At 50.5% G+C, this 20,636-nt stretch overlaps 8 protein-coding genes across 8 annotated transcripts; 3 read left to right on the top strand and 5 right to left on the bottom strand.

Moving 5' to 3' along the window:
• Nucleotides 1-70: 70 nt before the first annotated feature.
• V8C40DRAFT_230169 (Prefoldin subunit-domain-containing protein) lies at nucleotides 71-2,398 on the bottom strand. Its single transcript, XM_083212644.1, has one exon. The coding sequence runs from the start codon at nucleotides 2,333-2,335 to the stop codon at nucleotides 542-544; it is 1,794 nt and encodes a 597-aa protein (XP_083079186.1). The 5' UTR covers nucleotides 2,336-2,398; the 3' UTR covers nucleotides 71-541.
• A 132-nt stretch (nucleotides 2,399-2,530) lies between these two features.
• V8C40DRAFT_230167 (Mss4-like protein) lies at nucleotides 2,531-4,289 on the top strand. Its single transcript, XM_083212643.1, has one exon. It carries the CDS (start codon nucleotides 2,996-2,998, stop codon nucleotides 4,079-4,081), a length of 1,086 nt encoding a protein of 361 aa, XP_083079185.1. The 5' UTR covers nucleotides 2,531-2,995; the 3' UTR covers nucleotides 4,082-4,289.
• Nucleotides 4,290-4,414: 125 nt separating this feature from the next.
• Nucleotides 4,415-6,764, top strand: V8C40DRAFT_230166 (Mur ligase). The gene is made up of 4 exons (XM_083212642.1): nucleotides 4,415-4,821; nucleotides 4,893-5,027; nucleotides 5,102-6,003; nucleotides 6,083-6,764. Exons 1-4 carry the CDS (start codon nucleotides 4,723-4,725, stop codon nucleotides 6,510-6,512), a joined length of 1,566 nt encoding a protein of 521 aa, XP_083079184.1. The 5' UTR covers nucleotides 4,415-4,722; the 3' UTR covers nucleotides 6,513-6,764.
• V8C40DRAFT_230163 (Mur ligase) lies at nucleotides 6,644-8,369 on the bottom strand. The gene has a single exon (XM_083212641.1). The coding sequence runs from the start codon at nucleotides 8,238-8,240 to the stop codon at nucleotides 6,711-6,713; it is 1,530 nt and encodes a 509-aa protein (XP_083079183.1). The 5' UTR covers nucleotides 8,241-8,369; the 3' UTR covers nucleotides 6,644-6,710.
• Nucleotides 8,370-8,546: 177 nt separating this feature from the next.
• Nucleotides 8,547-10,904, bottom strand: V8C40DRAFT_230160 (mitochondrial inner membrane protein Mitofilin). Its single transcript, XM_083212640.1, has 3 exons — nucleotides 10,677-10,904; nucleotides 8,807-10,588; nucleotides 8,547-8,724 (listed from the first exon to the last, which is right to left on the bottom strand). Exons 1-3 carry the CDS (start codon nucleotides 10,785-10,787, stop codon nucleotides 8,680-8,682), a joined length of 1,938 nt encoding a protein of 645 aa, XP_083079182.1. The 5' UTR covers nucleotides 10,788-10,904; the 3' UTR covers nucleotides 8,547-8,679.
• Nucleotides 10,905-11,006: 102 nt separating this feature from the next.
• On the bottom strand, nucleotides 11,007-12,835 carry V8C40DRAFT_230157 (ras family-domain-containing protein). The gene is made up of 5 exons (XM_083212639.1): nucleotides 12,533-12,835; nucleotides 12,444-12,463; nucleotides 12,332-12,358; nucleotides 12,082-12,273; nucleotides 11,007-12,028 (listed from the first exon to the last, which is right to left on the bottom strand). Exons 1-5 carry the CDS (start codon nucleotides 12,606-12,608, stop codon nucleotides 11,681-11,683), a joined length of 663 nt encoding a protein of 220 aa, XP_083079181.1. The 5' UTR covers nucleotides 12,609-12,835; the 3' UTR covers nucleotides 11,007-11,680.
• A 446-nt stretch (nucleotides 12,836-13,281) lies between these two features.
• Nucleotides 13,282-15,482, bottom strand: V8C40DRAFT_230154 (nucleotide-diphospho-sugar transferase). Its single transcript, XM_083212638.1, has one exon. The coding sequence runs from the start codon at nucleotides 14,847-14,849 to the stop codon at nucleotides 13,620-13,622; it is 1,230 nt and encodes a 409-aa protein (XP_083079180.1). The 5' UTR covers nucleotides 14,850-15,482; the 3' UTR covers nucleotides 13,282-13,619.
• A 1,992-nt stretch (nucleotides 15,483-17,474) lies between these two features.
• Nucleotides 17,475-19,507, top strand: V8C40DRAFT_10630 (acyltransferase 3). The gene has a single exon (XM_083210728.1). The coding sequence runs from the start codon at nucleotides 17,680-17,682 to the stop codon at nucleotides 19,213-19,215; it is 1,536 nt and encodes a 511-aa protein (XP_083079179.1). The 5' UTR covers nucleotides 17,475-17,679; the 3' UTR covers nucleotides 19,216-19,507.
• The last annotated feature ends 1,129 nt before the right edge of the window (nucleotides 19,508-20,636 follow it).

Genomic DNA, 20,636 nt, shown 5'->3' with positions numbered 1-20,636 from the left:
TTGTTCCCATTGGCCTATTTTTTGGGAAATCAATTATATTAATGACAGATAGCGGGAAGGTTGTCAATCTGCTACTAATGAGGCGAGTTCTTTTTATGTGGAGGAAATCGACACATGCATGATCCAACTATCATGAATCGAAGGAACGAGATAGTGACTTCACTCAGAATAATATGACCATTTCATCCTACAACACTCGTTCAATAATCAATGTATAGAGCCTAACGAATCACCGTAACTATTGAAATGACCAAAGTCGAGTATCGGTGTCAGAGAACCCTACTATGAAATTGTTCTCGGATCGAATCGGAATGGAAGGCAGATTGATAGCTGCAATCCACTGATAATTGAGTAAGAGCATTCAGATCCATGTATTACAAGGATGATATTGGTTGATTTACGCACTAGGTTAGCCAACACAAACACGGAGGTGGTAGATACTTCGGGGCAATCTTCTCAAGAGTCACATTTGCCAGGGCATGACGAATTACTCAATAATATGGTGAGATTTATCGATTATATATCGACTATCCTCTCCATACTACTGGCGCGAGAGCCGTGCAGCTTTGAATCGGCTGATGGGTTCCTCATCTTCCTCGTCTCGTATGGGTTTGATAGGAGATTCATCCGGTTTGAGGAACCCACCTTCTCGCTGGATGAATTTTCTTCGCATCTGTTGATACTCATCAGCCACCTCTTGGTAGCTCATCATATCGTTGACTTCGTCGGGAGCAATGGCAGCAGCCGTCGACTCCCGTTCGACCAGTTTATCGGCTATTGTTGCGCCTTCTGGACCAGTAGGAACTGCCGGTCGATCCTCGTCGACAAAGTTCGGCTTGATATCTAGAGGTCCCTTGGGAATAACACTTGCTGAATCCGTGTTGTCCCTAGTCTTTTTGAATCGTGATGCTTTCTTTGCTGGTTGGGCTTCGGTTTTAATCGGCTTTGAGGAGCTGCTCCGCTCTACAATAAGATCGCTTAGAGGTTCGACAATATCCTTCTTTTTCGTCTCGCTGACGACGGGAGAAGGAGGCTTGTTCTCAGGGGCGATATCAAGGCTAGCCGCAAAACGTACGCCCTTCTTTGTTTCAGGATCGTCATTTTGCTTCTCTTTAAGATTTGACTTAAGAGGGGTAGCCTTTGGTGCTGTTGATGGTGATGGTGCTGCAGCTTCTCGGTTGACAACAATATGGCCAATGCCTTCATCATTATCATCATCGCTTGCGTCTTCCTCGTCGACTTTGGGCCGAGATTTGGAGGAATGTGACTTAATGCCAAGCTTCTTTTCTAGTTGAAGCATCCGCTGGCGATACTGGTCGGTGACAACGCTTCCTTTATAGCGTCCGTATTGATCTTCGTCGTCCTCTTCATCATAATCGTCATACTCATCATCAAAATCCTCGTCGTCCTCGGACTCTTCCTCTGAATCGCCTTCCTCGAGCTCAAGTTCGGCAACAACGGCGCCAACTTCGCTCATGCCATACCTCAGCATCTGCTGCCGTAAAGCTGCATCTTCTGGTGATTCGTCTTTGGGTATAACAGCAGCTTGCATGCTAATGTCCTCTTGATCTTTAGCGGCGCCCATGATCTCCTTGACACGTTTTGCTCTCCATGATATCTCAGGCTCTGACTCCTCAGCAGACTTTGTATCTTCTGAGAATGAGACGGTTTTCTTTACCTCAAGCTTGGGTGAAGGCGGTTTGGCCACTGCTTTAAGATCCCGTTCTTTGCCTTTGGGAGATTTTCCCTTATCCGCGGTCTTACTTGAGACTATATCCTCCTTTTCGGGCTGAGATTCTGTATCATCTGTAATCCCAGCTTTTTCAAGGAGCGCTTCAACATTTCCCAGAGAATCGCCAGGCTTATTCAGCCGAAATGAGACGACATTGTCATCGTCATCCAGTTCTTCGACAATATCCAGGATAGGTTGTCCATCTTCATCAGTGGCATCGGGTTGGCTGATGACAGTCGCAGCAGCATACTTATTCTCGGCTGTTTCGAGTTGCTTCTGCAGCGTCGAAATATTCTGAGACACATAATCGATGCGTCGCTCTAAGACGTTGATGATTTGTTCTTTGGTTTTAAGCTTTGGCTGGCCAATGATGTCGTCGATTTCCTTCCCATTCAGCAGCTCGCCATCAAATTCGCCATGTATCCGACGCAGCTCTTCAGCTTCGTCTGCTGCCGTCACGGCCTCAACCTCCTCCTTGAGAGCCTCATATTCGGCATCCCAAGTTTGCCAATGCTGCAGAGCTTTCCGCAGTTTGTTGACATTATCTTCAAGCCGTAGACGGTGTTTCTCAAGGTCAAGCAAACTGTCTCTAGCATCCGACATGTCGTGCAAAATGAGGCCAACGGCACCAGCAAGCTATAGACAGGTAGAAAATTTGATAAGAGAGCTCGAGTCAAGTATGAGAAGTTTGGGCACGATCGGAATTACATCGGCTATTATCAACCGCCATATCAGCCAGTGCGAGTAATTTCAACTATTAGCTTGGCTCCGCGTAACCCAATCTCCGATGCTTAATCAGCTCGCAACAACAGATGACGTTGAGAACATTTCCGCCAAAAGAAAGAAAAGTTCCAAGATAGAGCCAAAAGTAACGCTTCTTTGAAGAAAGCCAGAAAAGGGTAATTTCAGTCAGCATGTCGGAAAAATTTTGCCTAAACAGGAAAGCGACTTCCGTTCATGGAGGGGATAAGCTTGAGTCATTCGGAGCAACTATTCAAGCCAGCTTATCTGCAACTTGCCTGCTGATCCCCCAGTACAGCAGATGTTAAAACAGTTTAACGCAGATCGCAAAAAACACTCAAAGAAGATGGATATCCGAATGGAGGAGCGTGAACAAATGTGAACATCACTAAACCCCCACTTAGGCAAGCCCGTCGGCCTTTAGATCGTGGAGATATAAGCGCGAAACATGGCCACTAAATCAAGACAATTAGTTGCGGAACAAGTCAACTGTTTAACAACCATTCTGTAACTCTTTCTACAATGGCAGACTCTAGCATTGAAACCAAAACTCTCGAGGCCAAGTGTCTCTGTGGCTCCGTTCACTTCACTGTTGACATTCCTACGGCATCTCTTCCTCTTTCTCTTTATCTCTGCCATTGTAGCATCTGTCGTTTCACCACTGGGGCGCCATGCATCTTTCACGCCAAGTTGGGAGAAGGGATCAAGCCCAACTTCATTGCGCCTTCAAGTGAGAAGAGCTTGACTACATATTCCATCAAGGGAGCTGATTGCACTTATGACTTTTGCTCGACTTGCGGATGTCACATTGCAGGTGTCGCACTTGATAGAGGGGAGTGGACGGTTGCCACGTCAATCTTCACAGACCATGGACCAGATAACTTCAAGCTCACGAGCCACACATTTAGTGAATCGGCCAAGGACAAAGGTCTTGCTCAAATCCTGACACACTTGGGCGACCAAAAGCTGCCGGATTGGAATCCTCCAAAAGACGACCCTCGAGCCAAGATTGTTGAAGCAAAGCCAGAAGTGGGCGAAGACGGACAAGATCGCCTGCGGGCTGAGTGTCACTGCGGAGGCGTGTCTTTCACAATCAAGCGTCCTACACAAGAGGTCCTTGATCATGAGATTGTCCGCGGCTGCGTTTCTCCCGTCGATCCAACCAAATGGATAGCCTCATTTGACATGTGCAGCGACTGCCGCCTCTCAAACGGAACACACCTCGTTGGCTGGGCGTTTCTGCCTCTTAGCCACTGCGAGCCCAAGATCAATAGCGATCTCAACTTTGGAACCGCAAAAGTCTATGAGTCATCACCAGGTGTCCAGCGATGCTTCTGTGGCACTTGCGGTGCAACAATCTTTTACGGAAACGACCCGCGCAAGTTGCAAGGCCCAGGGAACTGGCAGATTATGGACCTTGCAACGGGCATCCTTCGAGCGCCGGAGGGAGCCATGGCTGAAAACTGGCTAACCTGGAGGTCGAATTTGGCATGGACGGATAGTGGCAAGAGGTTTGATTCGGCGTTTACTGGTGGTTTGGAGAAGGGGATGAAAGATTATGTTGTTAAAACGAATGGGAAAGACGTGAGCCTCTCAATTGATTTCTAATTCTGTTGAGGCTGGCCTCTATGGTATTATGACAGGATTGGTGCATTCAACCTCTTGAAGCTGCTACTATTGGTAGGAGCTACGATTAACGAATTCAACATTAGGTAGTATTTCAACAGATAGTGACATTGCTGGACATGTCTCAAAACTAAAATATAAAATTCAACAAAGTAATTTCCAGAATCTCGAAATTACTTTTGGAACAACGCAACAAGTCGTTGTGCTGTTGTGAGATCGACACTCGAGTTTGGTGATGCCGATAATATCCGGAGAAAAGGCGCTATGATAAGAATCAAATGGGACCGTCGCATTTCTTAGAATCATCGATTTAACGAGTCATTCTACCTCCCATTTAAAAACATCTATCAAAAAGAGATCCTCAAACATATAAAATCAAATCATCAAAGCCAGACCAAGTTAATCGCCGAAACACAGCGAGAAGCCCTGCAGCTCACCTAAAGCCGAACGAATCACCTCTCACATTTTTTTTCTTCCTCGTCCTTATCTTAAAAAGCTAGAGCCGATTCCGGCGATTTTTCTCACCTGCAGTGGGGGAGGGGCGCCAGCGTCCCTATATCAGTGTCAATCTCACCTAACACAGCCAACCCTTCAGTTAAAATAGGAACATTGGACTCAAACCGATGCGTTATGCATCGACGCGGCCAACGACTCTCCTGCACAAATTCATAGCCGTACGCCTTCAGGCGCGAAGCATGGCGTCTACAAGCAGGACTTACAATGTATGTTGTGCGCTCAACAACTATGGCGTCCCTGGGATGAGATTCTAAAGCGTATATTTTCATGTCGACAGGATGCGATTGACAAGCTCAACGAGCTGCAGACGCCGTTCGCGGTGATTGAGGCCCGTCGGAAGGCTGGGATTCTGCCTGACTCTGTGCTTGGCATCGCCAAGATGAGAGCATATCTCACAAGGATCGGATACACAGTCTGTGGCCTCCTATCAACCTCACTATCTCATTCAATCACTCGAGCATCTCCAACTAACTCTCCCTTGGGCAGCCTGCGGATCTTGATCGCCTCAACATTGTTCATGTTGCAGGCACAAAAGGAAAAGGCAGCACCTGCGCCTTTGTCGATTCCATCTTCTCGCAGTACCAACAGCACCATGGCGGCCCTCGTAAGACGGGACTCTTCACATCACCTCATCTCATGGCTGTGCGTGAACGCATCCGCATAGACTCTAAGCCTATATCCGAGGAGCTGTTCGCAAAGTACTTTTTCGAGGTATGGGACCGACTTGAGGAATCGCGAGAGGCCCCCGAAGAGGACACACCTTTTGGATCAAAGCCCGTGTATGCTCGCTACCTTACGCTCGTAAGCTGGCATGCCTTCTTGCAGGAGGGCGTTGAGGTGGCCGTGTACGAGACCGGAATAGGCGGCGAGTACGACTCAACGAACCTTGTGTCAAGCCCGGTAGCATCGGGTATAAGCACCCTCGGAATCGACCACGTCGCTATCTTGGGAGATACGGTTGAGAAGATTGCCTGGCATAAAGCCGGTATCATGAAGACGGGCAGCCCGGCGTTCACGATTGAGCAGCTGCCCGGAGCGGCAGAAGTCTTGATGAACCGAGCAAAAGAAAAAGAAGTCAACCTCAAGGCATTGAAAATCGATCCTCGCCTGGGGGGCGTCAAAATCAGGCCAAACGCAGTGTTTCAAAAGAAGAATGCAACGTTAGCAATCGCACTGGCAGAGACTGTCCTGACAAAGCTGGGTCTGCTGAAAGAAGTCTCCGAGTCGAAGCTCCCCCAGGAGTTTATCGACGGTTTGGAAAAGTGCGTCTTTAGGGGCCGATGCGAAGTCAAGGAAGAGAAGAACGTGACCTGGCATCTCGACGGCGCTCACACCGCAGACAGCTTGAAAATGTCATCCAAGTGGTTCGCCAGTGAAATCACCGGCCGGTAAGAAATACTCCCCAGGCTTTTCTTTCAAAGAGAAAAGCTTTCTTTGATGAAGTTATATTGCTCACACATCTAGCAGAACCGGCCCCAGGATCATGATCTTCAACCAACAAGGCCGCATTGAAGCAATCGACTTCCTGCAGCCCATCAGCACCACCCTAAAGAGCATCAACAAGGACCAGGAGGACCGCCCGGCCTTTGACCACGTCGTCTTCTGCACAAACGTCACGTACTCCCAGACGGGCTACAAGCGCGACTTTGTCAACAACACCATCGACCCGGCAGAAATTGACAAGCTCACCGTCCAGAAGGCTTTTGCCGAGAAGTGGGCCGCGATAGACCCCAAGTCAAAGGTTGTCGTTTTGCCGACTATTGAGGATGCCTTGAATTATGCGAGAGGTGTGGCGGGGGGGTTGCCGGAAGGAGAGGTGGTTCAGGCGTATGTTACGGGGAGTTTGCATTTGGTGGGCGGTGCGTTGGGGATTCTTGAGGAGACGGATGCGTTGTGAGAGACGTTACGAAGGCTACAAGGAATGAAGGGAAAGAAGAACGGTAATAGTAATTCAACAAAACTTGGGTATGGGTCAATTGCATGATGGACTAAAAGGGCGGGAGCGGGAATGATAATTCAACAAAACTTGGGTATAGAACAATATTTTTAGACTTGCGGACACCAAAAAACATACATTGGAGTGCTTTTCATCCTTTCACGGCTCCAAAACCTGCAATATGCTCCCTACAAGATGCAAACTGCCCGTCACCAAGATTTTCTTCCTTGACTCATCTTGTCCCTGCGCAAGCCTCCTAGCCTCTGCCACTGCGTCAAGGGTATTGTCAAATATCTTGATATCACACCCAGGAATCAAACTGCGCATCTTCTCCGCCGCCTGCTCCTGTACAAGCATATCCCTCTCCTCCCCATCAGCCTGTTTCGCAAGTTCGTTCCGCGTAAACAATGCATATCGAAACACATCTTCTCTGCCTGCCGCTCTCTTAACCGTCTCCACGAAATCCTCCAAGAGCTGCGTAATGTTTCTCTCCTGCTGGTTGAATATCAATATCAAGGATTCCTTAGAACCCAAATGATTCTGAACAGACCACTTGGCTACCTCTTCCAGACTATCCTTGGTATGCGCCCCGTCCAAGAGCCACTCAGCCGCCCCGTCATTGACAACCTCGCATCTCCCCCTAAGTTTCGCTTCCTGCAGACCCTCAACCATCTTCTGCGGGATATCCTCCAGCTTGCCCTGCCCCATGCCGAGATGCTCTCGCACAGCCATGACAGCAAGCGCCTGGTTTCTCTTTTGAAAGTCTCCCTTCAATATCCCATTCACACCACCCCATCGTTCAACAACATCGTCTTCAACCTCTACCAGCTCTGCATTCTTCTCGGCTGCTCTTTTGCGTAACACATTCATCACGCCCGGCTGATCTCGCAGCTTCATCGTAAACCCCTTAACCCCAGACTTCAATATCCCAGCCTTGTGCCATGTAATCTTCTCCACCGTGTCTCCCAACATGGCCACATGGTCAATCCCCAGCTGCGTCACAACCGCAGCCGAAACAGCCTCCGCAGGCAACACATTCGTGGAATCATACTCGCCCCCAATGCCGCATTCAATGACCACATCCTCGATACCCTGTTTCAAGAAAATATGCCACGCAAGAATCGTCAAAAACCGAAAGTAAAACGGCTTCGACGCCGCCCCCTCCGCCTCAACAGCCGCCATGCCATCCTTCACAGCAGCCTCCGTAAGTCGATCCCAAATCTCGAAGAACGCCGCAGTGAACACATCTCGAGAGACGGGAACGCCGTTAATCGCAATGCGCTCCCTAACATTAACGAGATGCGGACTCGTGTACGTCCCCACAGTCCGATACTTTGCCAACATAGCCGTCGCATAAGCACAAGTAGAGCCCTTCCCCTTTGTCCCAGCAACGTGGATATGTCTCATGCGAGCGAGATCCTGGGGCGTGTAACCGGCGCGGCGGAGCCATGCCGTCATCTCCGGGATGGCGGCCGCATTGAGATCCTGCGGCGTCTTTTTCTCCGGCGCCTCAAAGAGACTTGTGATGATGCGATTGGACTGCAGCAGGGCGAGCTTCTCGAGGGCTTCCTTGTAGTCTCGAGCCATTGTGCTGAAGGGCTGGGTTGATGCTCTGAGGGCGCGATTTATAGGTGATGGGATTGGTGAAGCCACTGGGAAGCGTGCTTTGAGAGCAAACCTGGTGCTCATGTTCCAGGTACGCAAAGGATAGATGAAGAGATGGGGACAAGGTGTTACATCATCTCATGTTCTCTGCATTGAGGCTATTAATACCGGTAGAGGTTTGAAGGCTGATGTAATGATGAAGATGTGTTGTACTGATCTCAGTTGGCTGGCTGATATCATATGGATAAGAGATACTGCAGCCACATGGTGGGGCAGAATGTTACTGAGAAAAATCGCATCGAATGGGTAGAATTTGTATCAGCTTCAAGATAGGCCATAGTATTACCTGAACATACAGATTAAAAAGAGGAATTTCCATGGCAAACTTCTGTAATATAGCATGAAATCACATTTTAAAACTTATGCTTGTATCTATCGATAAACTATACACGGGCCGGAAGCCCTCTACTTTTCTTTTCCCTCTCTGATCAATATACAGAACCAAGAAATCCTCAATAATTTTTTAATCCACCCTCAAGCTCTGTAGTCGAGCCTCTGCAGCAATGACCTGTTCAGGCGATGTTAGTTAAAAAAATTCTGTCACAGCTTTCACGTAGAATCAAGGAACGGGGACCATTGTAAATACTCACATCAAGTGCCTGCTGAACCTCAAGAACCTTGCGGGCCTCAGACAGCCAATCCTTGCTCAACGTCTTTGCCCAGCCCTGCAGGCCAGTCATCTCTCTGGTTGCAGCATCCAGGTCGCCCTCCTCTAGGTATGTCTGTGTACGGGTCAGAATGCTCTCGACATCGTCCCCTTCAGCGAGACCCTGCTTCTTGAACATGACGTGGCTGAGAACCCAGCTGGAAGCGTGGCTAGCAACACCTGCGTCATCGGGAAGCAGAGAGGCTTTCCGGACCTCGCTGGCGACACGGCGGAATCGGTCAATCAGCTGAGATGAGGTAGAAATGCCGCGCTGGTACGCCGAAGGGGTGATTGAGGCAATAGCGGCGTCGACGACGGCGTCATCAGAGGCAATCTCCTTGAGCGCAACAAGCTCTCGGATGAACGGTCGGGGGTGCTGGCCATCCTCGAGGCTGGCGCGAACAGCCTCAACGGCTACGTGAAGCTGCTGCGTCTTGAGGTTAGTGTCAACAACCTCATTCCAGCCAAGAGTGAGCTTCTCCAGCTGTGACACAGCTGTCGTGAGGTCGTTGAGCTTGCCAATGCGGCTCTCACGCTCCTGCTCGACGCGGGCCTCAACCTCCTTGAGGAAATCCTTCTTCAGGGCGATGGCCTGCTCCAGCAGTTGGTTGTGGAGCTTGTCCTCGTTGAGCTTCTGCTCGCGCTCTAGCAAAAGCTTAACCCTCTCGTCGTAGCTCTCGCGAACAGTCTTCATCTGCTCCTCGAACTCTTGACGCCAGGCAACCTCTTGCTGAGCCATGGTGCCCTCAACTCGTTTGATAAGATCAGAGGCAGCGGTGTCGAATTCAGCAACAGTAGATCGGACATCTTCAGCAGCCTTCTTCTCAGCCTCGCTCTTGAGTTCCCTCAAGCGGCCGCCAATTCTCAGCACCTCGTTCTTGGCCTTGTCGATGGTCGAAGAGTACTTGCCATGGGCACCGTCGGCGTTGATGACCAGAATGAGATCATTCAGCATGTGGACGAGGTCTCGAACAATGGGTTCCTTGGCATCAGGCAGGGTCATCAGGTCAATGGAGTACAGGGGCTTAGCAGCAGGCTTATCCTTGGGATCAGCCGCCTTTGCCTTTGAAGAGAACGTCTTTGGCTGTTCCTCTGGGGTGGTCTTCTCGACAGGCTTGGCAACAACGGCAGTCTTGGGCTCTGTAGGCTTGGCTGGCTCCTCAGGCTTGCTCTCAGTGGGCTTCACGCCGGCCTTCTTAGCAGCAGGAGAGGCGCTCGTACGGCGCTCAGAAGGCTCCGTCTTGTCCGCCACCCTCCAGGAAGCACCGCTCTGGGCAGGAATTCTGACCTTCTCGCCACCATCGGTGTGTCTGGGGCCGCCAAGACTAGCACTAGGGAATCGCTTCTTAAACTCCAGCTCCTCCAGGTAAAGAACAGCCTGCTCGCCAAAGGGAATGTACTCGGTGAAAAAATCGTGAAAGTTGTCGTTGATGCGCGAGTACCAAACTCCTCCGCCAAAGCCAGCCGCACCAAGCACCATCAAAGTAAAGATGAAGTTGCGCAGCCTCCTGAAAAAGCCCTTCTTCTTCGGGGGCGGCGGGCTGGACTTTGGCTTTGCGCTCTGGCTGGCGGCGACTGGTGGAGGGGGAGGCGGCGTGGGAGGAATCTCTGCCGCCGTCACCGTCGTGTCGACAATCGGCTGGGCAGGAGGCGGAGGAGTGCGTTCAGAGCTCTGGGTCTCGGACGTGGGCAGGACTGGCGGCGTTTTCTGGTCGGCATAGAATCTCTAGAGGGCAGCAAGCAGAAGCTCTTCGTCAGTCGCAAAATTTCCCCTCGGAGGCCCACGATTTTGTGAGATTGTGCACGCCACCTACCTTGGCCAGAGGCGCCTGTCGCGACGCGGCAACAGACCATTGGCGCCCGGCGGCTGCCGCGATGGGCTTGCCGCCTAGCAATCTCGCCGACCGAAGCGATGATCGCAACATTTGGAAATGCAATCGCGGTGGATGGTGGTTGGATCTGAGTGTCAAGCCCAAAAGTTAGCCCATGGAACAATAAACGCTCAGGGCAAAAGTTCGGCTAATGCGAGCTTCCAAGACTGCCGGCAGGAACCGGAGCCGTGACGCAACGCCAAGGTCATGCCAGTAACCGGTTTGGCTGTGGATACATTTGGTCGTTGGAATCAGTAGTAGAAAAATCATGTAGTATTGCAATGTGATAATCTCTTCGTTGATATTTCTTCCTTTCTACTTTTTCTTGAAGTTGAATTGAGAATATCCTTTGGGTCACGTATACATGCTACTTCTGGATTCGATACGGCGATCCACTCACTCGTACGAGTGAATCTCCCCCGGCTCATGCGGAGTGTCTCATCATCCATCTCACAAGATGCATCGAAGAAATCACAGCACGGACCATAGTCTAATCAAAGCAGCAATCTATTAGACGCTCAGTCAGATTCACCGAAGGACAGAATACACATCGTTCCCGTATCTCATAATCCTCCACCAGGCATCCTGTAGCTCAGAGTAAGCCCATCTGCGAGAGAATCTACCTTTGAAGTCCCCATGCACATCCCGGTGCATCAAGACGAGCACAAAAATATCAAAGGTGCATATTAAAAAAGAAAAAAAGTGGAAAATAAAATAAAAAAGAGGACCAAAAACATAAATCGTCGGCCAATAACCCTCCAAACCCAAGACTCCGAGAAATATACGACGCACCTAGACTTGCTTGATGCAAGTCCAAGGCTTTGAATCACTGCTGTCAGTCTATCCCGGCCTGAACCTGAATGATCCACCCCCATGGATGCATTGCAGGACGTAGGTACATAGGCATATCATTAGACGTCCCGCCGCAACCTCTTATCATGTGTTGTCTAGCAGCTGCATGGTCCGTTGACATTAGTGTTGGAATTCTCTGGTGCGAGGCTGACGCCGGGACGCTGCCCGGGTCGAGCATGTCTGGGTCCGGCTTGGTCCAAGGGTAGCTTCTTCGCGATGGCGGTGAAGAGTTCTCGCACGTTCTCAGCGGTCTTGGCAGACGTCTCGAAGAAGAGGAGGCCGGCCTCGCGGGCATAGGCCTCGGCATCTGCCGCTGGGATGGCTCGCTTATCGGGCTGCTCAGTGACCAAATCGAGCTTGTTACCGGCAAGGGCAATGATGATGTTCTCGTTGGCTTGGCGCTGGAGTTCCTTTACCCAGGCCTTGGCCTTGTCTAGTGAAGCCTGCATCTCTTATTAATACCATGTTCGTTGTGCAACCCCGGTTTTCAACGTACGGATTGCGTGATGTCGTATACGACGACGGCACAGTTGGCGTTTCGGTAGTACATGGGAGCAAGCGACTTGTATCGCTCCTGGCCAGCGGTATCCCAGATCTCGAACTTGACCGTCGTGTTCTCATCGAGAGAGATGGTCTGAGTGAGGAAAGCCGCTCCAATGGTGGATTCTCGGAAAGAGTCGAATTGATCCTGATGGCTTCATTAGCAGGGCGATTCAGAGGCCTCCCAGACATTACGTGCAATCTACCTTGACAAAACGAAGGACTATTGAACTCTGTAACAAGGTTGTTAGCCTTTCACTTCCTCTTCCTTCTTCTTTTGTCCACTCAGCGTAGCGAGCCAAAAGGTTGCAAGTTTACCTTTCCAACGGCAGATTCGCCTGTCGCAAAACAGCCATGTTAGCACAACACATCAACACATCTCGACCATCCGACTATCAAAAACGCACCCAAAAGAACTAGCTTGAACTGCGCGAAGCGAGTGTTCAGGCCTGGTCGACCAGCGGGAGGTGCGCGAGCGGCCATTTTGAAGGTTTGTTGATTAACTGCACTCTACCGAAAAGCGTTGAGCTGAGTGGCGGAATGCGGGCGCAAGAACGTCCGATAGCGTCGGATTCTAAGGAATTCGATCGAGCGTCGTAGAGAAGCAGCGGAGATATCGCAGAGCGGCAAACAGGCCGTGGTGATGGGCAGCGCAGTGGGTGGTATCAAAGACCGGACAAAGAGTTGGATTGCCTGGAAATGGAGGTTGGATGCGGCGAATACCAACCAGACCAGAGACGGGCGGTACACGTCAGGCTAGAGGGCGGGTCAGATGGCACAGTTGCCTTAGGTAAGCCAAGGCTGCCGTTAAAACTTGCTGTGGCTTTGGCTTTTCAAGGATACCTGATCAAATGGCTTCTGTGGAACAGCCCACGTTATGGTTTTTAGCCTGATGCTGTCCGACCGCCTGCAGATTGATGCTCTTGCTGGCGTTTTTACGATTCTCTGCAGGAAAATGAGTTTGCCGTTTACGAGATGCAATATTTAAAACAAAATTCTACACTGAATGAAGTCATTCAAATAGGCAATCATTCAAATGGATCCAGCAAAAGCAAAGTGCTGATCTCATACCCTAAAGCCGCCTCTCAAAACTTGACAGCTACAAGACAATTGGCTCAGCAAATGCATCAATGACGGAATATTACACAACACAGCATCAATTTAAAGCAGCATGTGATGTTCCAATCTGAATTCATTACATCAACACATCTATATGGATATATGCACCTATACACTTATATGTATATATATATTCTCAGCCTTGTCTGCCGTCGCCACCAAAATGCCAACAAGTCGCCTATTCCATCCTTTTATTACTCAGTGTAAAAGAACCGCCCAAAACTCCGTACCCAGGGAATACTGCCAGCGCCATATCATGAACCCATAAACCCATAAACCAATGTCTAAATCGGCGCAATCAAGCCAAAGCAAATTGCAATCGAGGGAGGAAATGTACAAAAGAAAATCATCAAATCACCCATAGGAAGAAAAGTACTAGGGGAAAGCTGCAGGCAGCGCTGCCAAAGCCTGTTGCTGTCGCTCTTGTTCCTGTCGGGCATCTTCAATGTCTTGGATGATCTTCTTTTGCTCATTCTCAGAGTATTTATCCCAGTTGCCAATATTGTCGTCCCATTTCTTGACGCACTCGGGCTCCCAGTTGCAGTCTTCGACCTGGCCATAGGCAGGGTGCTTGTATCGAGGGTGACGGCTAGGCCAGTTGGACGCGTGGAAGTGATGCTTGACAAGGGCGTTTCGGGCGTTGTGGTTGCCAGAGTCAGAGTGTCCTTGTCCGGCGCAGAAAGCCTCGACGGTGAGGACGAGGACGCCGCCCACCAGCTTGGATTCGTCCAAGTTGTGGAAATTGTCCCAGGTGACCCTCGGTCCCTTGGACTTGCGGTTCATCTCCTCAAGTATGGCTTTGGTGAAAGCAGAGGGTCCAGTGCCGCTGATGACTTGATCAAAGTCGAGCTGCACTTCACCCAGCGGCACACCCTGATCCCTAGCAACGGCCTTGAACCACTTCATGATGTTTTCAATCAGACGCATCATGACGGGCTGCTCAGGGCGCGCCGCAAATGTCCACTGGCAGAAAGACATGGACTTCTTTCCCAGAATGGGGTGGTCTTTGAAATCAGGCTGGTCAATCTCAACGCCGACAATCAAGTCAATGTCCTTTTCGTTGTATCGCTCGGGAATAAACCGATGAAAAGGCTTCATAGTCTCGACATCAATGTCTGCGTAAATGCCGCCCTCAGCATACATGATCATATATCGCAAAAGGTCGGCTTTGATGATGGGTAGGTTGATCATTTGGTAGAATTCGACGATATCTGGGCGATCGTAACCATCTGGACCATACCGATCCTCAATGTATGCCATCTCGTTGGCATCGGTCACAACTTCGTAGCGAAAGCTCGGATTTTTCTCAGTCCACGTCCGCGCCGTCAACAGATCGCGCTCCTCGAAGTGAAGAGGATCGACTTTCCATGTCTGCCAGATCTTTTGCGGAAATGTGCTGCCTGGTACAGGAGGCGGCTTTGGCTGTCGACGGAGGACGGACGCAGGATTGGGTATCGCTAAGACCCAGTCGAAATTGAGGATGACAAAAAGGGCGAAGACGAGGAAGAGATAGGCGGGGAGGCACCTTCTCATCTGTGTAGGCACCTTGTTGCGGAAGGGGCTGGCTGAGGACATGAGCCTCGGAGATCCGAGAGGGGAGCTCATCGTAACGTGCTCGATTCTTCTCTTCTCAGGTATGAGACAAAGAAAATATTGGAGATGAGGAAAGTCGAGAGAATGGCAAGCACCGCTTAAAGGTTGAGTATCATGCTGTGTACGGCAACAGCCGCTAAACAAAAAAGACAGATAAAAAAATAGAGGCGGTAATAGCTGGCTAAGGTTAAAGTTCGATTATTCGAACCAGACCTCTCTGCCTTGGATAACAGCAGTCGAGACTTAAAAAAAAGTCCTCGAGGATCGCCTTGGCAGTACGTCCACTGAAGGAGTGCAAAGCCGCAAGACTCTGAGAATACTACTGGAGCTCTCAGGCTTCAATTGTATAGAAATCTCCCTGTATACAGGTACCTTGACGGTAAGGTTAAGGAGATAAAGTATGCTTTGTGCTTTGTTGAGGAGGCTGCTTATAGTTTGTCCTGATCGTCAATGCTGCGAGCACGCGTATATCAGTGGAAGGATACCCAGTGTAAGCAAACCCGGGGGGAGAAGAGATCGAAAAAGAGTCATCTCGCCCGGCCCATGCACATATTATACTCTGGGCCATATCAAAAGGGCTGTCCGGGCCGTCCATGGGCGCAATTACAACAAAACTCGCCGCCTTGCTGTTCCGAACGCTCTCTTACCTGCCTGGCATGGATTGAGCCACAGGCCCTACGGAGTCAATGTACATGTACCCAACCCAACCCGCAAGGATGAGCTAGTTGGTTTAGTCGGATGGCGTGAAGACAACCGGGGGATCCATCACACTCGAGTCTGTCGAACCCACACCGGCGGTGGGTCCCTGCAAATCTGCCAGGGGACTTGGTGATTACGTTTGGGGCCACAGGAAGAGACAACGACGTTACTAGAGCCGGAGACAGCTTCCAAAAGCGTCCTAAGGCAACGGCACAGAGAGGTGAGGCCAGTTTGGGGAACATGGGGAAACAAGGACAAGGCCTGACAAGACGGAGGTGGAGAGAAACGGCGAGACCTGCCTGCAATGTCCGCACAACGGCCATACTGTATTCATCGGCATAATACGGACGCCTTCTTTTTTTGGTATTTTGTGTACTACATGTGGCTGACGAGATTGAATATTCTGTACCACCCCTCCACAGCCTTGGGCAAAGCATATGTAAGTTGGATAGAATAGATAGAACGAAGCCATGAATTGTGTCTCTTGGCAATGGCTTGTGATAGCCAGCGGGATCTATTCCGTCAAGTACAGGTACAGGCAATACTCTGCAATGTGGAAGAGGATTGACTGCAGCTTACACGTTAGCGGTGCTTTAGAACCAGGCACCTGGTTGGAGTCGAAAGGATTTCTCTCTTCTAAGCTGAGACGGCGCGCGGGTATGGCCCGACACCGGCAGCATGTACTTGCACTTTGTACATGTACTTTTGCAGTCCTAAAGGTCCGCGGCTTCGAACATTGTCACAACTGAGGATAATCAGGATTTTTATTCATCAATTGCACTCAATTACTCGTCTAGGTAATTATGCTCCGTACTATCTTATCTATAGTATTGCACCACTCATCATTTTTGCTTCTCGAGCTCCAACTTGTTGTCGAGTGGCTGGCGCAAAAAAAGCCTCCAAAACCAAAGCTTCCGGACAATTAGCCCTAGACGTACAAGTACATGTATCCATCTTCCGGGCAACACAAGACATCGTGTCAAAAGGGGGCAGAAAATTTGAAATCTACTCATAAGCCAGCTGAAAATGCATCTTGGGTGTCCGAGGCGCCGATCAGCCACACACACACATGATGTAGCTCCCGGCTTGTCAGGTCCCCGAACGAACGCTCGTATGCAGAGGATTCCCAGTCCATGCATTTTTTTTTTTGGTGTGAGGGGCGCCCACCAGTACAGTAGCAGCTCCCATGCAAGCCACAGAGACAGGGGGTTTGCCGTCCAATCCACAGTCGAGGGCCTTCTTGGTTTGGCCCTTGTCTTCTGCAGTCTTCCTTACGAGTACCTTGGCTTGGATATTCCGTTCCTTGGGAGGCGTTTTGGAGGCGTTCTGATGGCGTCGTGCGGAGTAAGATGGTGTGGCCATGTACTTGTACTCTCGGCTTCTTTTCCCACTTACACGAAGCCGTGGCCCAAAATAAACGTTTCATGTGATAATGGACAGCCAAGAATACAGGTTCTTGCGCTGCTCCTCCACGGCATTGGCATTCCTATCCAAGCTATCATATCCCGGAACAGCGCTTGATGGGGCCTCAATTCTTTCCCCCCCGACCCATGCGTCATTGCGTGTCTATCCTTGGCCTCTTTGGGCAGTCTTCGCACCACCATCACCCTGGCATTCTGGGTCCTCCTCGGCATCGACACCAGCTGGTCCTCGATATCTCATCGACTTTCTCTCGGGTGATACCGTCAGCCGCAACTGCGGTCTCTCATCTAGTCGACCTATAGTCCCGTAACCCCGCGCCCATCCTTCGCCTCCGCATGCTTCTGACCTCGGGACGTCCTTTATCATCTGCCTCGAGCATCTGATTTTCGGCTTGTGAAAGCTGGGGAAGCGTCTTTGCCGGTGGGACTCGTGGCCGCGTGTCATCGTTTCTGATTCCAGATTCCCGAGTACGACGTGTTGTCCGTGACCGCTCGAAGATCGGATCGATCCTGGGGTTTGCCGTCTGGGGAAGCGTGGAGGTTCCTTGTCGAGCAATACGAACAAAGTACACGTACGGCTCGGCCGGCATTGTCCAGCTCTTGCTCCGTGCGAGGCTTGAGAGATTGAAGTTGTGGACACTTCCGGTGTCTTCTCTCTCTGCGACGACCACTTCTCTGTCTACTGGTTTGACGCTACTCACATCATCGCTACCAACGCCGACATGGCACAAGTAAGCATTCTTAACACCAGCAAAGACTGGGAAGAGATTCATTCTGAAGAATCCGACTACGACCCGGAGCTGGCCAAGGAAGCAAACGGATATACGATGTGGAGGGCAGCCAGCTATCTTCCCAAGCACAAGCGAGTCTTGAACCGCGTTGTGAACACTCTCTACCAACTACCCACCATCTTTCAAGTGGCTGAGAAACTGCGGCCAACATCATACCTAGACGGCCTCCGAGGCTTCGCGGCCTTTCTGGTGTACTGGCACCACCACGAGCTGTGGGCTCACGGCTGGGAAAAGCAGAATCCCATTTTCGAAAATGGATTTGGCTACGACGGCAAATACCACATGATCGCGTTCCCGTTTATACGCAACTTTTTCACAGGCGGCCACTATGCCGTCTCAACCTTCTTCGTCATATCCGGCTATGTCCTCTCGCTGAAGCCATTGACCCTTATGCAAGCCGGCGAGTTCACAAAGCTGGGAGACAATATTGCATCGGCCTTTTTCAGGCGCTGGCCACGGCTCTATCTTCCCATCATTGCGGTTGTCCTTGCGTTCATCACGATGTGGCACATGCTTGGCATCTGGGTCAATGGACAAACAATGGCGGGAAGCTGGACAGAGGAACTTTGGACCTTTTACGTCGATTTCAAGAACTTCAGCTTCGTTTTCAAGGAGGGAGACCTGTGGCTCAAGTACAACGTCCACTTATGGTCCATCCCAGTTGAGTTTAAAGGCTCCATGGTCGTCTACGCCTGTCACCTGGCCCTTTCGAGGTGCTCCAAGGCCGCACGACTCTGGTGCGAAGCCTCTTTGATCTTCTACTTCATGTTCATCACAGACGGCTGGTATTGTGCCCTGTTCTGCACGGGCATGCTACTCTGCGACCTCGACTTGCTGGCCAAAAAAGGCGAGCTCCCGTTCTTCTTGACTCGCCTGGAGCCAATCAAAGACTTCATCTACTACCATCTACTCGTCTTCAGTCTCTACTTGGGCGGAATTCCAGCCGAAACCGCGGACGTTCGGGACATGGCAAAGAGCCGTGGCTGGTACTATCTGTCCTTGCTCAAGCCTCAGGCAGTCTTCGACTACAAGTGGTTCTACCTCTGGCTGGCCTCAGGCTTCTTAGTCGCCATCATTCCGCGCATTCACTGGCTAAAGCGATTCTTTGAGACCAAGTTTTGCCAGTATCTAGGGCGCATCTCCTTTGCGCTGTACATTGTTCACGGCCCCGTGCTGTGCACACTTGGAGACCGGCTTTACATGGCCGTGGGCTTCAAGGGAGACGACCACGCGCAACACATCCCGCACTGGATGAACAAGATTCCCCTGCCAAAGTCTGGCCCGCTGGGGCTGGAAGTTGCCTTCCTCATCCCCCAGTTGATTTTACTGCCCCTGACTCTAGCGCTGGCCGACGGCGTGACGAGATGGGTGGACACACCAAGTGTGAAGTTTGCCTCCTGGCTATACCGGAGCACACTGGGCGGTCCTTCTACGGAGCCGGTGCTGCTGAAGCAGGCTAGGGCGTGATTTCAGATTACATACATTTTGATGTTTGGCAGTAATATGGGTTCGGGATATTTCATTTCATTGTACTTACTTAGAGGGATTACATGATTTGGCGCAAAGGGGGGAACATTGAACGGAATACTACTCCGTACTGGTACTGTTACTTACATGGAGATGCCGGCGCTTGCACATTCCTACTAACTGTTAGGAGTGCTTGCAAGGGGCAACTTCAACTTGGAATTGGATCCAACAAGGCTAATGTCATCAACGGTTTTCACTTTAATTAATTAAGTGCCATCTCTTTTTTTTTTCCCGGGCTCCCACTCCTACTGCATCCCACTTCTCCTATCCCCCACGTAAAAAAAAAATCGAGTTTTTTTCTTCTACCTTCCTTCCTCCCTCTACGCGACTTCTACGCCGTTGCTACTCTTGGATTAGTCAGTGTTTGATCGTGGAGCCATCCAATCTCCTGATTCATTGCAAAAGTCGGTTCATGTCGTTGGTTGTTGTTAACTGCGGTGTGAGAAAATCTCCTTACACAGGTAGGTACATGTACTTGCTGACTGGGTTGTTGGTCTTCGGCGGATGTGGCTGCACCTTAAAAATTGGCTTTCTGGGCGCTCAGGCTGTCAATCAAGCGATCTCGTCTATCTTTCTTGGCTTGTTGGCGCTTGGTTTGTGCCTGGGGAGGTACAGGTACAGGCACCAGCATGCACGTGCCACAGCATCAGCCACAGAAGGACTTTTGAGTGTGTGACATTCTACGACTTGGATCCATCAATTGCTTCCGAGATAAGAGCAAACATACATGCAGCAAAGCATCGAAAACCCTCGTCATCATGGTGTTACCAGCGTTCAATTATTTCCCTCCCCCCTTCTGCATTTTGCCTTCTTACTGTATTATGGTGCTCCCTAATTTCCTCCCGCCTCTTCCACCTTCCAGACAACCACAAAAAGGCAACGGCGAAATATAGCCCTTGTTTGACACCAAAAACCTGCCAACGGCCGTTTCTCCCGAAGCAGCACAAGCGCGTCTCCAGCGGCCTTGCTGGATTCCGGCATTGTGCTCTGCCGATCGCTTCTGATCTGCGCAGATTGGTTCGATGCCTGTTCCCTGCTCTCGCCGCTAATGTGCGGAGGTGCAGCACTAGGGGCCGCCCCTGTTGCTGTACATCCTACAAGTTGCCAGGTTCTTAGCAAAGGTGCTTTCTGTGTGTGCTGCGTTTTGGGGGCGAGAAAATAGAGCGAAATTGCGTTTTCCCTCGGCTTGTGCCTTTTGGCATATGACAATTCCTGCAATTCTCTGCCTCTTCTATTCTCGTTCCCGCCGCCAAGTCTTTGGGTTTGCGGGGTAGCGCCGGTCTCGTTTTCGTTGATGATGATGATGATTTCTGTCTTGTGGTTTCTGGACTAAACTGACGGTCTTGTTTCCTTTTCCCCGT

The sequence above is a fragment of the Trichoderma camerunense genome, assembly GCF_050948025.1.
Source record: "Trichoderma camerunense strain CBS 138272 chromosome Unknown V8C40scaffold_1, whole genome shotgun sequence".
NCBI lineage: Eukaryota > Fungi > Ascomycota > Sordariomycetes > Hypocreales > Hypocreaceae > Trichoderma > Trichoderma camerunense.
This window is presented reverse-complemented; position numbering and strand designations above follow the sequence as displayed.